At 39.1% G+C, this 16,727-nt stretch overlaps 1 protein-coding gene across 3 annotated transcripts in view; it reads right to left on the bottom strand.

Annotated features, from left to right (window-relative positions):
- Window positions 1–5,425: 5,425 nt before the first annotated feature.
- Window positions 5,426–16,727, bottom strand: part of Klhdc10 (kelch domain containing 10) — a 53,084-nt gene continuing 41,782 nt past the window's right edge. For all 3 annotated transcript variants that reach the window (XM_090333290.1, XM_090333291.1, XM_090333292.1), the window contains 6 exons: window positions 15,038–15,186; window positions 12,830–12,914; window positions 9,497–9,563; window positions 8,952–8,999; window positions 6,919–7,058; window positions 5,426–5,796 (listed from right to left, as the gene is read on the bottom strand). In XM_090333290.1, the coding sequence (XP_090189416.1) occupies window positions 5,587–5,796; window positions 6,919–7,058; window positions 8,952–8,999; window positions 9,497–9,563; window positions 12,830–12,914; window positions 15,038–15,186 (699 nt within the window). In that variant the 3' untranslated portion in view covers window positions 5,426–5,586. The remainder of the gene's footprint in view (window positions 5,797–6,918; window positions 7,059–8,951; window positions 9,000–9,496; window positions 9,564–12,829; window positions 12,915–15,037; window positions 15,187–16,727) is intronic.

Here is a 16,727-nt window from a genome sequence, read left to right as displayed (position 1 = left end):
TGACCAGGTAGGATTTTTTTTTTCTCCCTCTTTCTTGTACACTTACACTGTGACAACTATTTGTTCTCAGAAGGTATGGTGGGTCAAAATAGCCAATACAGACTGTAAGAGGCTTCTGTGCAATTCTGAAAGGGAAATCTGACCAGTGTTTTTGTTTGTTTGTTTGGGTGTTTTCGGGGTTTTTTTTGTTGTTGTTGGTTGTGGGGCATGAACTCTGGGCCTGGGTGCTATCCCTGAACTCTTCTGCTCAAGGCAACTGCCCTACCTCTTAAGTGCCACTTCCAGTTTTCTAGTTGTTAATTGGAGCTAAGAGTCTCACAGTTTTTAGCACCCAGGCTGGCCTTGAACTGAGATCCTCAGATCTCAGCCTCCTGAGTAGCTAGGATTACAGGCGACCAGTGTTCTTATATACTTCAGACTAAACAGGCTTGAGTAGACGTTGCTAGAAGAGGGTCAGAAAGGGGAAAATACAAAGAGGGAAGCATGTGAAAGACAGAGGCCAATGTTAAAAATTGGAGTTTAATCCCCAAAGGACCCCTGCACAAAGCTCAGCCCCTTAGACTGTAAAGTCCTGTGACTCCACCATTTTCTTCTCAGATTTCCTATAGTTCCTCCAACTCTTTCAAAAAGCCTCGGCACACCCACACAAACCTGTCCAGCAGTGCTCTGGGGAATGTGGGGTGGGCAGTGAGAGAATGTGTGGCCTGTCCTCCAGTTGCTCCCTTACTAATGTCCTTGTGGAGTCAGGAGTTCCAGATGGTGAACAGACTAGAGCCAACAGTCAGGGTGTGGGGGTGGATGACAAATTTTACAGAGAAAAGCTGATTGCAGCAGGGACAATTAAAGGTAGTAGAGGGAGGTAAGCCGACATACACACAAATAAGTGTCACACAATCATGGTGCCTTGAACCAAATAGATTTAGATGAGATTTATTTTAGATTGTTTTAGAAAACCAACAGCAAAACACTGACAAGGTACATAAATACAGATTGGACATTTCAGGGGAATTCACTATATTTCCTACTTGCTTGTAGGAAACCAAGGGAGGTGGAAAAGCTGTCCTGATCATATGGCATGCACACCAGACTGCAAAAAGACTTCCACACTATTTAACAAGACTGTGGCAAATAGCTTTTAAGTAAGGCAAGCATTGTGTGTGGCCCCAGCATACTCTGTAGGAAAAGCAAGGCATAAGCCCACCCTCAGAGGCTCTGTTACAGAGAGAAGCTTTCTTGACCAATTCTTCCAGTGATGAATTGGTGGCAGGTGCCTTTACAGGAAGATGCCCAAATTCTCCACGCAATAGACTTTCACAGGAAGTGGCTTTCCAGAGAGTTAGTGTGCTTCTTTGCATTTCCCATGTGTAACTAGTAACAGCAATCATAAGGCTTGGTGAAACTGGCCTTTCCTCTGAAAACTGCCTCTGACTTATCCTGTACACTTACTAAACAGGGCCTTTAAGAAACTGCTTAAAGTTTTAAGAACTTAAAAAACATAACAAGTACACTAAAAAGATACCACTTTTGAAGCACAACTCAGAACTTCTATTTATAACACAAGACAAGGGAAGAGGTGGCTTTTCGCCAAATTCACGACCTTAGAAGGAAAATGCTGTTGGGGGCAGGATCTGAAGCAATACATAGAGGTTCCAGAACTCTGTCTACGAAGCCTACCACAGGCCCTGCCAGTACTCTAGAGTTCTAAGGTATTTGGGGAACCGAAGCAATTTACACTAATGACAATCAGCTCTTGAAACTTATGGTCATGAGACCGCAAACCCTCACCCACCCTGGAACTCAATGCCAGAAAAATAAAATTGAAAACTTGAAGAAGAAAAAAAAGAAAAGAAAATGGCTTTTGTGCTACATCAGAATGTTGGCAGGTAGAGAATTCAGTAACCTGTGCCACTTTCTAAACATCTGTAAGACCACATAAAAACAAACTATTACAGAATTGAACAACACAGAGAGGATAGTCCAATCTTTCCTATATGCCAGGCTACAAGGCTGAATAAGGTAACTCCAAAAGGAAACAAGGAAGCCAGGATGAGTCACAAGCCAGAGAAATATGCTCCAATGCTGAGATTTCCCAGGTCTGCCATACACCACTTTCTCTTCCACAGGTGCTAGGCATTCTTTGGTGGCTCAGAAGAGACAGCCTAGAACTCAGGCGGGAGAGAGATCCTGCTGTAGGTAACATCTAGACTAAGGGTTTCTACTTGTGGCTCCTCATCTCAGTGCTCAACAACAGTTTGATTCCCCAGCAGAGCTCATAGGGCTGCTTAGATGTTGGCTGGCTGCTAGCACCCCTGTGAATCACCTTTTGTAAGTACTCATCCCACTGAAAAGGAAGTACTTGTGGGCAAGGGACTGGGAAGGAAAAGAAATACAAATGAATGAACTGTTTAATAGGAAAGTTTAAACACTAATTATCTTAGATTTCAATTATCTGTGCTTTACTCTTGCTACTCTTGGTAACCAAAGGTCACTCACTGTCAATGTACCTTTTTGCTTAGAAATGATAATATGCTTATGATTATACTTTTAAATCTGTGTATACTATGGTATACAGAAAAGTTTTACATCAAACCACTGCAATCTGAAGAAAGAGCTTTGTTTGACAATTCCATCCTATTCCATCCCTGGAACAAAGAACTATTTAAAATTTCAATTTATTCTGTATCAGTTTGTCCTTTTTCCATGATGTGAAAATACTTCATTAAATAAAGAAAACTTCATTTTTGTCATTTAACTATAAGGTAGTACATTCTGAGATAAACTGAATATTAGGTTTTAATTCTCTACTTAGGAATGCCTTACAAGTGGACTCCCATATTCCTGGGCAAGACATTCAAACAGAAGATAATACAAAGGTGACTGGGAATAAAAATCTTAACTCTTAACAAGTCAAGGAACAATCTATGAACTGAACTGAAGTAAGGAAACATGTAATGGGAAACTCAGTTTCACCAAGATTTGGCATATAATTACATCAGAAATTCTTGGCATAATTTTACTCTAACATAATAAACTGGCTTCCTCAAGATAGATACAAAAAAAGTAGTGTAGCTACTTTACAGTCACAATCTCTACATAATCAGTATATATCCATATGTGTTTCTATATATTGCACTTCAATTTCCAGGACTGCAGGACGATGTCTGGGAGTGTCTCAAAGAGTAGGACAGCAGGCTTAACTAACCCACGCCAGGTAATAGTGTCAGGAATTCCAGGCACTGGTTATAAACACACCAGATACCAAGAACTCTTATAAAACCCACTCATCTTCCTGCAAGTCTTCATCTACACAGGCTCATTTGGCATCCGAGCATGTACATATGAATGGATCTCTAGCACTCAGAGGTGATCACACACTACATCTTTTTCACTAGTATTATAGCAAAAGAAGACACTTTAGATCAAAGACATGTACTTGTAAGACATACATGGTCTTTGATGTCAGGCCTCCAATATCTATCTCAAAAAAACAAAACAAACAAAAAACTACCCTCAGAAGGCTTAAAAAAAGATGCCAGCAAATGTGGCTTGAATCAGACTCTCTCTCTCACTCTCCAGCTTTCTGGTGAAGCAGAACCAGAAACCTGTTTGTATCCCAAGGACCATGGAAGTCTAAACATAAGAGATCAAGCCTTCTGCCTTTGGTCCCGATAAAGACAATAAAAATCGTTTTGCCACCCTAGACAGGCTAACTTTAGTTTGGGGTATAATTCCACCATATAGAGACCAGGCTGGAGTCACATGTACTACAAAGCCCTGTTCTGAACTCAAGCTGCTCTGACCTGTTCTGTAAAGAAGGAGCAAACCTGGCAGTGGGTAGTAAGAGGTTAAGTATCCAATGGACTGGGAATGGTAACAGGTGGGGGATGGAACTCCAGAGGAGCTGCTCCCTTTCCAGCTTCCCTCCACCTCCTCACTCCCTAGAAAGGCTTTAAACTCATATATGACTGCTTATCACAAGACACCAGCGTGCAGGCTCCATTCATTCAACCCAGCATGGATGGGATACAGTAAGGCTGGAGATCCAAAGTGTCTAGAGCCCTTGGGTTCCTCTTCCCCAGAGCTCAATACTAGATGGTAACTTTCTAGCCATAACTCAGAAAGTCATTTTAAATCCACATGTAAGCTAAGGAGATCCTTTCTGGGGTAAATAATAATAATAATAATAAATGACTTTAAAAGCTAGTATGAAAAAGAGGCACTTAAAGGAAAGATGTGTCCCAAATCTGCTCTGAGGGGGCTGCGGGAGGGTCAGCAAGTGCCCTCCTGCATGACGCCAGCACCTTGAGTACACCAGTGGTGTCCGAATGCTCATGGCAAGTGGCACACTCAACTCCTCTAGCAGCCTGATTGCAAAGCAAGAAAAACTTCAGTCATTCCTCTTTTCAGAATTAACAAAACGAAACAAACCAGACTAAGACCTCCTATTAAAAAAGAAAGAAGTGAAGACACTGTTTCATTCCTTCCTCATGCTAATCTTTAAGTGATACTTGGTTCTTCAAGAAGGATGACCTACTGTAGCATTTCCCTCAACACCTTTTATCTAATTACCAGCACCATGCACATTTAAAACAAACAAAAGAAAAAAAAAAGAGGCAACAAACCAAGGGGAGAATCAGGGACTGCCTGCCTAAGAAAATGGCAGGAGCAAGTGTTCAAAAGGAAATGGCCAATATGACAATAAAAGCCCATGGCCCAGCAGAAGCCAAGTTAACAAGCAAAAGGAACAGGCTTTCTACAAACTCGTCACCTGCCCCGCGGCATCAACACCACTTCAAAGTCAAAGAGATAGCAATAGCACAGAATTTCAAAACTGCCAAAAAGAAGAAATTGGATGATATTTCAGTTCCTCCACTTGAAATATTCTTGGTGCCATAATTTCTAAGCAACCACAAAGAGCAGGACCATGACATACACATTAAGTCTTTTTGACAAACTGATTCTAACTACTGTTGGCACCATAAGAAAAGAAGTCACTAGTCAGCAATTGCTAAGCTGCCTAACATCCCTCTAAAGCCGAAGGATAGGGTTAGGTATCTAGGCAGCAAGATGTCAATCATGGAGGCCATTAATCAGACACATCTTAGAAACACCAATTAAATATCCACGTTTATGAATAATTTGCAAGATTCTTAGTCTTTCTATCCTCCAAACCACTCATGGTTGTTACTATTGCCAGATTTAAAAATTTTTTAATTGTTTTCATTGATGAAGAATGGCTAACATGGTCACTATGTTCAGAATTCTCTCTTTTTTAAAAAACTTATCTTGATTCCTAACATAATTAAGATATTTCCAGACTTTCCCTCAGCTCCATCAAGAAAGAGGAATTGTGTAAGTAGGTAGGTGTGTTATGGACAGGAGGGAGAGAACAAAGCAGAATGCACATGGGAAAGCAAGATGTCCATAAACTTAAAAACCAATTTATGGAAAGGCATCTGATGTATTTTCTGAATAAGGCCTTGATCAGGGTAACCAATCCTCTTTGTAGCACATTCTACACTGCCCATAAATAAAGGAGTCTCTTTAAATTAACATTTCCAGTACCAATGAACAGTCCAGAACTCCTCATTTCAAGCGCTCGATAAGTCCCTGTGTTAATCCGAGATGCAGAAGCTGTGTTCGGGAGAGATTTGCTAGGCTGGGGAAGGCGGCGAGCAGCCTCTCCCAGGCTAGTTCCAGCAGACTAGGTACCACCAGCCAGATCTTAAACAGTGATCCAGTCCGTTTATTTTCATGGATGTTCACCACTCCTCCGTGAATGTACATGCAGCCAGCCTAGGGACAAATTCAAATAGGAGAGAAATACATGTAGTTGAAGACTCAGCCAGGAAGAACAAAGCACAGTAAGACTGAATTAAGATGAAACAAAAAGAATTTCAGACTATAAGTGTGGCTCAGTGTGTGGCTGAGAAGACACGAAGTGCTGGGTTTGATATCTAGCACCACGAAAAAGAAAAGAAAAACAAACCAAAAACTCCCACTGATCCTCATGCTTAAATAATGAATACATTTCTAAGGAAGAAAGTGAAGTTTTGCTGGTTGTTTGAAGTTTTGTTTGTTGTTCATTTGCCAGTGCTGGGATTATAGGCAGGTAATGTAATACTACAGCTGGCTCTATAGTTCTTGTTTTTGTGAATTATTTATTGCTATAATTTTCCAATTAATATTTTCAGACTACAGTTTATTGAACACATCTGGAACCCCAGAAATCGAAGTCACAGATGAGAGAGAAAACAGCCTTCTTTCTTACTGCCTTTCTACATTCTTTTGTTGGTGGGGGTAGCGATTGTGGGGCTTGAACTAATGGCCTAGGCACTGTCCCTGAGTTTTTTCACTTAAGACTAATGCTCTACCACTAAGCCACAGCACTACTTCTTAGATTTTGTTTTTGTTTTATTTTTAACTACAACTTGACTCTACTAAGAAACATTAAATTTAGACTACATTAAGTATCCAAAATGCGAAATGCTGAGATTTCAAAAATGAGAATAAGAATCTACAATGGTAACTTCAATAATATTGAACTGGAGGGTAAATCTATCTGTTCTCCCAGGATATATTTTTGAATTCACTATCAGTGCTTAAAATGTCATATGTAATGTTTCTTTCACATTTGGGATACTCTTTAAAATCTGAGTTGGTGGTATTTTCCTTCCCCTTTCTCAAAGGACTCACTTCAAAAGGAAGTTCTAAAAACACATTTTTTGGTTGGTACTGTGGGGTAATTAAACTCAGGGTCTCATGCTTGCAAGGTAGCTGCTCTGCCACTTGAGCCACATCCCCTAACCCAGAAAACATTCTTAATCTAAGGTGTGTCAATACCAGCATCCTTTTTCTTTCTTGTTATATCTTTATAGTCTGCAACTACATAAGAAAGATATGAAAGTAAAAACTCACAGGTGTCACGGCTGCACAGTGGAAATAAACTGGCTCTGGCATGGTAGCAGGGAGTTTCACCCACTGAAAAGTCTGCAGATTCAACTTCCAGATGTCGCCCAGGATCACTTCCCCATTGTAGCCCCCACAGATGAACACGTCTATCAAGAGAAAAGAAGCCAACATCACACAAAGGGAAAGAGCCACAGGCTGAGGGACAGCTAAGTGGACTGTCCCATCGCAGAGACGAATTCAGTTATGAGGTCTCTCAATAGAAATGGGATACTTCACAGGAACTAAGCACACAGCCTCTAAGGAAGCTTCATGTTATGGTTCTCAAATTTTGTAGGTTCCCATCACAGACATCAAACAAACAAGGGGGTTAAGGGAAGTCTGGGGAAAACAAAAAGGTATGCTCAAGCTCTAGAAAAGCCAAGGGAAGAGCTCTGTAAAAGGGCAGGCCCTGCAGCTTCTGCCTAATGACACCACTACCAGACATTCCCATTTTTTCAAGATAAGCTGAAATTCTTTGTTTGTTTTGGTTGGTTATGGGGCTTGAATTCTGGGCTCTTCGGCTCAAGGCTAGCACTCTACCACTTGAGCCATAGCGCCACTTGCGGTTTTCTGGTGGTTAACTGGATATGAGTCTCACAGACTTTCATGCCCAGCTGGCTTTGAACCTCGAGCCCCAGATCTCAGCCTTCTGAGTAGCTAGGATTACAAGTGTGAGCCACCAGTACCTGGCTCATCATTTTTTTAGTGTAACATTTTGCTATTACATACTGATCAATAACTCCCCAACATTTTTAACAAGCAATGGATTCAAACAAAGTACATTTACAGACCATCATTTTGCATTCTTCTTTTATGTAAGAGTCCTAGAAAAAGCACACACCTCTCTGCCTATAGAAATAAATGTCTGCCTTCAGGACATTTAACCTGAGAAGAAACTAGCTTTGATGGAACACAAAACAAGTCCTTCCTGGCTTTCTTCAGCCAAAAGGTAACATTCTGAAGCTTCAACTGACTTATATAGCTCTTTGTTAGGAAAACAACTTTCCCAAAAGGAACAACATCTTTTTGGAAAAAGTTAAGTTGTAACTAATTAGTCAACTTGAACAAGGCTATCTGAACCTATATGAACTAAATGCCCAAACTAATGCTGAATTTGTATGGTGCTTATTCTCAAAGAAGCAAACAAATAAATGTCTAAATTAGGTCTGACTAAAGTGAATACTTAATTAAACTATAAACACACCAATTTTTTTTTCTATCTAGAATTCAAGGAAAGCTTGAAATCATTGTTCCATTGTCAGAAGGGTAAGTCCAGACAATGCCATTATGTATAAATCTTACCCGAAAAGCACTCTCCCCCTGTATTACAGATGGCAGAATAATCCTAGTTAAATCTGAATTAGTCTGCTAAAAAGATACAGGCTATCAAATTCATTTATACACTTTTACCTTGCAGAAAAAATTCAAGACATTATATCAAACCATAAAACCATAAAATACGCTCTAAATTAAGACAGGAAGGTTATTCAGAGAAGAGACATTTATCACGCTTAAAATAACTGCTGCCACTTTCTGAAGCCATACAATCAAGTCCTTTGTTGTAAAAGGGCCAAAGAATGAGCTCAGAGTTAATTTGACATCACACAGAGAACAAAATATACTTTATGAAAAGAAACTCTGAAGAAATTCTTAACAATTTTAATACAGTATACATGGAAATTGCTATTGTATCTGCAGTCACTTTATTAGTGTTACAAATCATAACCACATGCATCTACCCTGGTCAGGATCTGAAAGATCAGGTGGTACATAAAAGCCAACTTCTCTTAAAACTGAGGGCGCCTAAACACAATACCTCATATTATGAAAATTGCCAGGAGAGGCCTAACTCTTCAGATTTCCCTCTAAGCTTAAACTGCAAAAATTAGATGCTTCTCATAGTTATGCGCCTCTTTTGAGTAGCTGTGATTAGGAAATCAGTCATTCTCAGCAGATACAATTACAGGAATGGAAATTGAAATGTTATTTAGAATACTTACCATTTTTTATTTGAACACAGCTGTGACATCTTCGAGCAGCAGGAAAACCTGCCAAGAACATAAACAGAGAAATTCCATTATTCATAGAAAGGCAAGGCATGACAGTGACATGACATAATGAAAGCCATGCTAGGGGTAATGCAGAACAATGCCTTAGTTTCATCTGGCAAATATTGACCAGTGTTCTTCCAGTGGTTCTTAGTGCAAAAGCCATATCAGAAGCTGGCTATTCACAGTGGAACAATGCTAAAGTGCCAGGAAACAAACCCAGATGGAGATAGGGGTCTTCTTAGGCCTTTGGGCCACAAAAACATAGATAGCTTTTGATTAACCCACCCTATTTTCCCACGTATGCCATTGAATTCAACATTCTTTGCTAAAATTCTCTTTATTCATTGCTAAGAGAGAATAATAATTGAATTAAGAAACATGACTGAGTGATTCTAATACCCAATATACCCAATTCAAAAACCATTTTCTTGCATTATTCAAGAAAATCACTTTTTATTTCCCCAAAGACAAATGAATCAATATTTTAAATTTACCTATTTTTTCATGGGGCTTTGTTGTAATTTCCTCCCAGGCATTTGTCTCAAGGTTGTATGCATGGATCTTGCGGGGGGGGGGGGGTGGGGGAGAGGGAGAGAAACAAGCACAGATAAATCACTATCATTTCCATTAGCCTGAAAATGGATTTTAAAAATAAAAAGTAAAAAAATAAATACTCAGGGTCAGAACAGATTGGAGACTCAACAAATGAGACTACCTAAAAATAAAAAAGCTTCTGAACAAACAAAGACAGAGCTACTAAAGTAGAAAGACAACCAACCAACTGGGAAAAGTTATTTACCAATAATACATCAGACAAATGTTTAAGATCCAATATCTATGGGGAATTCAAGAAACTAATCCCTCCCCTAAACCTGACAAACCAATTATTAAATGGGCAAGGGAACTAAAGAGAAGAGGTTAAATGGCAAGGAAACATATGAGAAAATGCTCATCATCCATGGCTATGCAGGAAATGCAAATAAAAACAACCCTAAAATACCACCTTACCCCAATCAAAATGGCCATTATTCTGAACTCAGACAACAACAAATGCTGGCAGGAATGTGAAGAAATAAGAACCCTACTGCACTGCTTGTGGGGATATAAACTAGTACAGCCACTCTGGAAGGCAGTTTGGAGGTTTCTCAAAAAACTGAAAATAGACCTTCCCTTCCAACCAGCCATACCACTCCTAGGATCTACCCTGAGCATCATAACTCAGGATATGATAAGGACACCTGCACAGGCATGTTCATCGCTGCACTATTCACAAAAGCCAAGCAATGGAAACAACCTAGATGCCCTATTACAGATGAATGGATACAAAAACTGTGGTACATATATACAATGGAATTCTACATAGCCAACAGACAAGATAAAATAATGGCATTCACTGGGAAGGGGATGAAACTAGAGCAAATCATGTTCAGTGGGATAAGTCAAGACCACGGAACCCTTTGTTCCTTGATATGTGGATATTAGATCCAAACAGTACAAGAGAGATGACTCAATATTCAGGTACTCAAGGTCATTGACATGATCCTGGAGATATAAATATAACTACATAGACGTGAAAATCTATGATGGGATATATACTCTATAGACATAATGATATATTATATAGATCAATATGTATCTATGACAAACTCTCAGTTTAATTTTAATTTTGTTCTTAAATTTATGTGCCCATGATTCTGTATAGAAAACCCATTCTTGAATACTTATTTGTTAAAGATGACATTTGAAATATGATAAAATATCAACATCTTTTAAAAAAAAGATGCAATTAGTCTACAAAAATAAAACTTGATTTTGGAAAAATTCAGGGCTGACTTGAAAACATCCATGCATTGTTATCTGATGCCTGCGATATCCAATTCTGCTTCACTCTGGGCAGTTAGGACCTTTCCCATTCCCCCATCTTGGAGAACATCATACTCTCTTCTAATGACATTTACTCCATGACTAGACTAGTATTTCTCCCCACTTGAAAGCAGACATAGGACACAATACTTCCTTTCATTTAAACATATGAGCTTTTAAGCATATGAGCTCCTTGTAATATAAATTTCACCAACTAGTCCCAGATGCCATAGGTATTTCTGTCATTCTGTCTGATCTAACTTGGAATGTGGTGCAACTACTACCACATTATGATCCTATAATTCTTTATTACATATTTTTGGGATTTGGTACATGTTGAAAATTTCCTATTTACTAGATTTTATTTTATTTATAAACTAGAACATAATAGTTAAAAAAAATAAGACTATAGGGCTGGATGTGGCTTAGGGGTAGAGTGCTTGTATAGTATTCACGAAGCCCTGGGTTCAATTCCTCAGTACCATATACACAGAAAAAAGCCAGAAGTAGCATTGTGTCTCAAGTGGCAAAGCTCAGCCTTGAGCAAAAAAGAAGGTGAGAGACAGAGCCCAAGTACTGAGTTCAAGCCCCGGGACTGGCAAAAAAAAAAAAAAAAAGTTTTTTAGAGCAATTTTTAAAAAACCGAGCAAAAGGTAGAGAAATTTTACATACAGTCAACTACATTTTTAGCAAACATATATTCTTGGTTGAACGATCTTTCTTTTCTGTGCCTTTATCTGATCTTTTCTAATTCTAATGCAAGATAAATACTACATGATATCAATTTTTTAAATTCACAGAAACATCAAGGAAAAAGTTGGAATGAGAAAAAAAGCACAGGAATACTGGTTTTCTTCTGTGTGCTGTTAACATTTTCTACATAAACATGTATTATTTGATAACGAGAAAAGGCAAGTGTGGAGAAACAGGGAAATGCAGTTCTGACACAACTCAAAAAAAACCCATTAAGATTCCCAGGCAGACTTGGAGCTCTGTGGCCTGGGATTTCCCTTGGGATTCATAACCATGACATTTTAGAAATTCCATAGAGATAGATGAATGAAAGTACTTCAGAGATTGGCTTTTTAAAATCAAGTGATGTGCATCCCTTAAGCATACCTTTTTCCTTTCACGTATTACTGACAAGGACAGGAATATGACATTTAGAGGACCTTAATTCAAATCTAATTACCTATTTCATTCAAACTTCTAGACATTTTCCTCATATAGCAGGGGGGGACAAGTGTGTGTGTGTGTGTATGTGTGTGTGTGCCTGTGTGCTGTTATTGGGGCTTGAACTCAAGGCCTAGGCAGCACTATCCCTGAGCTTTTTGGCTAAAGGAAGGTGCACTCTACCACTTGACCACAGGTACACTTCTAGTTGATTGCTGGTTAAGTGGAGATAAAGAGTTTCATGGACTTTTCTGCCTAGAATGGCTTTGAACCACAATCCCTACCTCTCAGCCTTCTGAGAAGCTGTCTTAGTACTACTTTTTTACCCCAAAGGCTAAAGACTAAACTCAGGCCTTGCACTTGCACTTGCCAGGCAAGTGCTCTGCCACTGAGCTAAATCCCCAACCCCCTGAGTAGCTAAGATTACAGCAGTGAGACACCAGCACCCAGCACAATTTGGGTTACCCACCATTAAAAAAAAACACATTATTTCAGCATGTAACTAATTTTTTATTAGCATACCTTAGTTGTGACATTTCCACACATGTATACAATGTATCCTGAAGGGGGAAATTTTCATAAAGTACTTTCCATTTTCAACTAGAAAGCCCATCAGGTTACAAGGTTCAATCTTGTAACAGAAAGAACACTGTTGATGACAAAGCTGCTTTAAAGCCTTAAAAACTTAAAGTACTGGAATGACCCTGCTCAATATAGTACAAGTCTCTTATCTATCCTCCTCCTTCCTTCTCTATCTTCTTCTTTATAATACCTTTTTAATTTATTTATACCTTGTTCAAGGAATAAGCTGTCCAGGAAGTACCACCTCCCAAGATGTAAATCCTCTGACCATCATGAGCAATTTCATGTCTGTATCTGAAAAAATACAATAAAATGCATTGACAATTAAGTACAAAATAGTTTACCTAAGATTTAGCTACAAAATGTATTGAATAATTTATAATAAATTATTAGAAGCAACCAGTGTCTAACAGTAGTGGAATGGTTAAATAAGTTACAGAATATTCCTAAAAAGACTGGTAAACAATAAAAATGCAAGTACAGGGCTAGAGGTATGAGTCAAGTGGTTTCCCTAGCCAGAGCCTGGTCCTGAGTTCAAACCCCAGACCCCCTTATACACAAAAATAATCCAGGAACTAAGAATGGTTAATATATTCAGAACTTCATTTTACTGCATTAACTGAAAAACAAAGACAGACTATAATCTCATTTAAAATGTAAGAGATATACAAACATGCACAGAAAATGACTTTGAGGGTATATAAACTGTAAAATGTTATTTTTGGTTATGCCTGAGTTTATGTTTATCTTGGGAGGGTTTTTGGTACTGGATCTTGAACTCAGGGCCTTATATTCTTGTTTAGTTTTATTGCTCGAGGCTGGCACTCTACTACTTGAGTCACACCTCCATTTCTGAGATTTTATTCTTTTCTTCATTTGCCCTATTTGTATTTTCTAGATTTCCTATCACTTTATTTTTTATTTAAAAAATTATAACTGAGAAGTAACTGAGAAGTCATTCTGGAGTTTTAAAAAATGATCTACTCATGCTTAGAGACTTTGGCAGAAAATAATGCTACACAGAACTACAAACATAAGATGAAACACTAAGCTGGGCGCATTGGCTCATGCTTATAATTCTAGCCACTCAGGAGGCTGAGATCTGAGGATTAAGGTTCAAAGCCAGCCTGGGCACAAAAAGGGCCTGAGACTCTTATCTCCAATTAACCTCTAGAAAACAGAAAATGGGAAATGGGGCTTGGCTCAAGGGTAGGGTGGTAGCCTTGAGCTCAAGAGCTCAGGGACAACACCCAGGCCCAGGGGTAGGGCAGTAACTTTGAGCTGAAGAGCTCAGGGACAGCAGTAAGGCAGAGTTCAAGCCCCATGACCCCCACACACGCAAAAAAAGATGAAACACTGGTAGGTGTCTTGTAGCTAAAACATTTTTTTTTTCTTTTTGCTATATATAGCCCAAGTTGGCCTCCAATTTGTGTCCTCCTGCTTTAGTCTCCTGGCTGAATTAATATATATGTTCATAAAATGATTCAAAGAAAGCAACAATGTAAAAATACTTTCAAAACTTAATTCTCTTTCCTTTTTTCCCTGAAGGCCTTAATTCTGATAAAGTACATAAAACATCACTCTCATAAAAGGTCATAATTTAAGTCTTCCCATAGCAGTTCTGTAATAAATAGCACACTAACTACAATAAACATATATAGCACAGGCACTTCCTTAGCACCCACAGTTTGCTCAAACACAACAGAGATTAGTAAATAAAATGAAAAAAAAAAACCCTCAAAAAGTAAATAAAAAGTAATTTCTGCTTCTAAACTAGAGGGTAAATATTTTCAAATTTTTCAGTAAATTTAATTCTAAGAAAAGGCAACTATTAGTAGGAAAGAAAAGTAAAAGATCCTGGGTTGTAGAAGTCAGTTAGAAGCTGGACACTGGTAGCGCATATCTGTAATCCCAGCATATTGGCAGGCTGAAATTGGAAAGATCTAGGTTTGAAGACAGCCAGGGAAGGTAAGTTCATGAAAATCCTTGTCACAAGCCAGCCCCAGCAGGAGAGTCCATGAGACTCTTATCTCCAATTAACAAAAAGCTGGAAATGGAGCTGTGGCTCAAGAGGTAGACAGCTAGCCATGCGCACAAATGTTCAGGGTCAACACTCAGGTCCTGAGTTCAAGCTCCAGGACAGACACACACACACATACACACGCACACTAAATAAATAAAAATAAATATTATAAGCAGAAATAACATGAAAGCTTTTTTCACAGTTCAGAGGAAAATACCATCTTCCCAGTAGATCTTTCATTTCTGCTGATCTAAGACTTTTACTACTAACCTGGGATCTAACTCCCAACTAGTTCTTTTACCTAGGGTCCTTTGGTTTCCCTCCTTATCACTATTGTGAGAGAGGTCAACTCTCCGCAAGAAAGACTAAATATGCTTTAAACCTAGCCCCTTACCTCTCCTCTGGCAGGTCACAAGACAGGTTGTTCGGTTTCAGTTGTGTCCACTCTCTGGTGTTCAGATCTAACTTGTGCAGATCTGTGCTATAAATATAGCCAGTTGTCCCCCCAAAGACATAAAGGGAGCCATTGATGATAGCCATGGCCTGAAGTAAACAAAAATAACCTGTTAACGATCTGTTGATCACAGAGAATATGAACTTTCCAGATTCTCCCAAATCATGTTTTATAAAACTTTTTTTTTCTTTTTCCTTTTTCTTTTTTTTTTTTTTTTTTTTAGTGCCTGTACTAGGAGCTTGAACTCAGGGTCTGGGCCCTGTGACTGAACTTTTGTGCTCATGTCTAGTGCTCTACCATTTGGAGTCACAGCACCATTTCCAGCTTTTGGGTAGTTAATGAAGATAAGAGTCCCACATATTTTCCTTCAAAGGCTGGCTTTGAACCACAATCCTCAGATATCAATCTGAGTAGCTATGATTACAGGTGTGAGCCACCAATGCCCAAGCTTCACTTCTTTATTTTTAATCCTTTAAAGCACCAGTCCCCAAGCTGAGCGTGGTGCTAGCCTGGTCAAAATAACTAGACCTTGACTGTAAACAAAGATGCAAAGAATTTCAGACACTTAATGGTCTAAATATTTTATAGAATCTGAGGATTCTTTTTAGAATTTAGTTATTAACCTTAGAAAGTGAGTTTGGCCTAGTGGTAGAGTGCTTGTCTAGCATGCACGAAAACCTGGGTTTGATTCCTTGGTACCACCTACCAGAAGTGGTGCTGTGGCTCAAGTGGTAGAGCTCTAGTTTCAAACAGTAGAGCTCTTCCCTTGAATAAAGCCCAATGACAGTGCTCAGACCCCGAGTTCAAGCCCCCGCATTGGCAAAAAAAAAAAAAAAAGATAAAGAATTTTAGGTTCCCTCTAGAAATGCAAGGGGTGAGAGATCATGGACATAAACATTTCCATTCAAAACTACTTCTTTGTCTAAGCAATATGAGGGAGGAAAAGACAACTCTGAACTCTGAAAAAGCAGCAGTGATATGCAAATAAGTCACCAGAATGCTGTAAGCAGGAAATCCAGTTGTTGGTTTCATCAGACTCTCCAATGGAAATTTAGCTATTGTCACAGTCACTTCTTAGAATTTTAGTGCCTCCATGGCAGGATAAAGTGGTCTAGGAAATGCCCTTTTCAAAATTAAGGCTCTATGGCACTGGTATTGATACCAGTGCCAAATAGCTGAGAAAAAAAAAAACAACCCTACTTTTAGCTATTTTAGGCTTAGCGATTACTCTCCTCAAGAGTCTCTAAGGTAATGTGAGTAGCTAGCTCCCTTCTTTCTGGATTTAACTTTACAAACCTGAGTTGGAAGCACTAGGATCTAACTGTCATATAAATCTCTAGATGCTGTTTTGGCACAGAACCATGAAAGTCTTTCACCCAAGTTCAGGGATCATCTACAACTTAGGACAGCAAGGTCTTCATAGGATACCATCACTATAATACTGATAGGTCAGGGCTGGGAGTTTGGCCTTGTGGTAGAGTGCTTGCCTAGCATGCACGAAGACCCGGGTTCAATTCCTTGGTACCACATACATAGAAAAAAGCCAGAAGTGGTGCTAAGGCTCAAGTGGTAGAGCTCTAACCTTGAGAAAGTCCAAGGACAGTGCTCAAGCCCTTAGCTCGAGCCCAGG

This window comes from Megascapheus bottae, chromosome 5 (assembly GCF_031878675.1).
Source record: "Megascapheus bottae isolate mThoBot1 chromosome 5, mThoBot2.hap1, whole genome shotgun sequence".
NCBI classification, from domain to species: domain Eukaryota; kingdom Metazoa; phylum Chordata; class Mammalia; order Rodentia; family Geomyidae; genus Megascapheus; species Megascapheus bottae.
The sequence above is the reverse complement of the archived record's forward strand: the minus strand, read 5'-3'. Positions and strand labels throughout refer to the sequence as shown.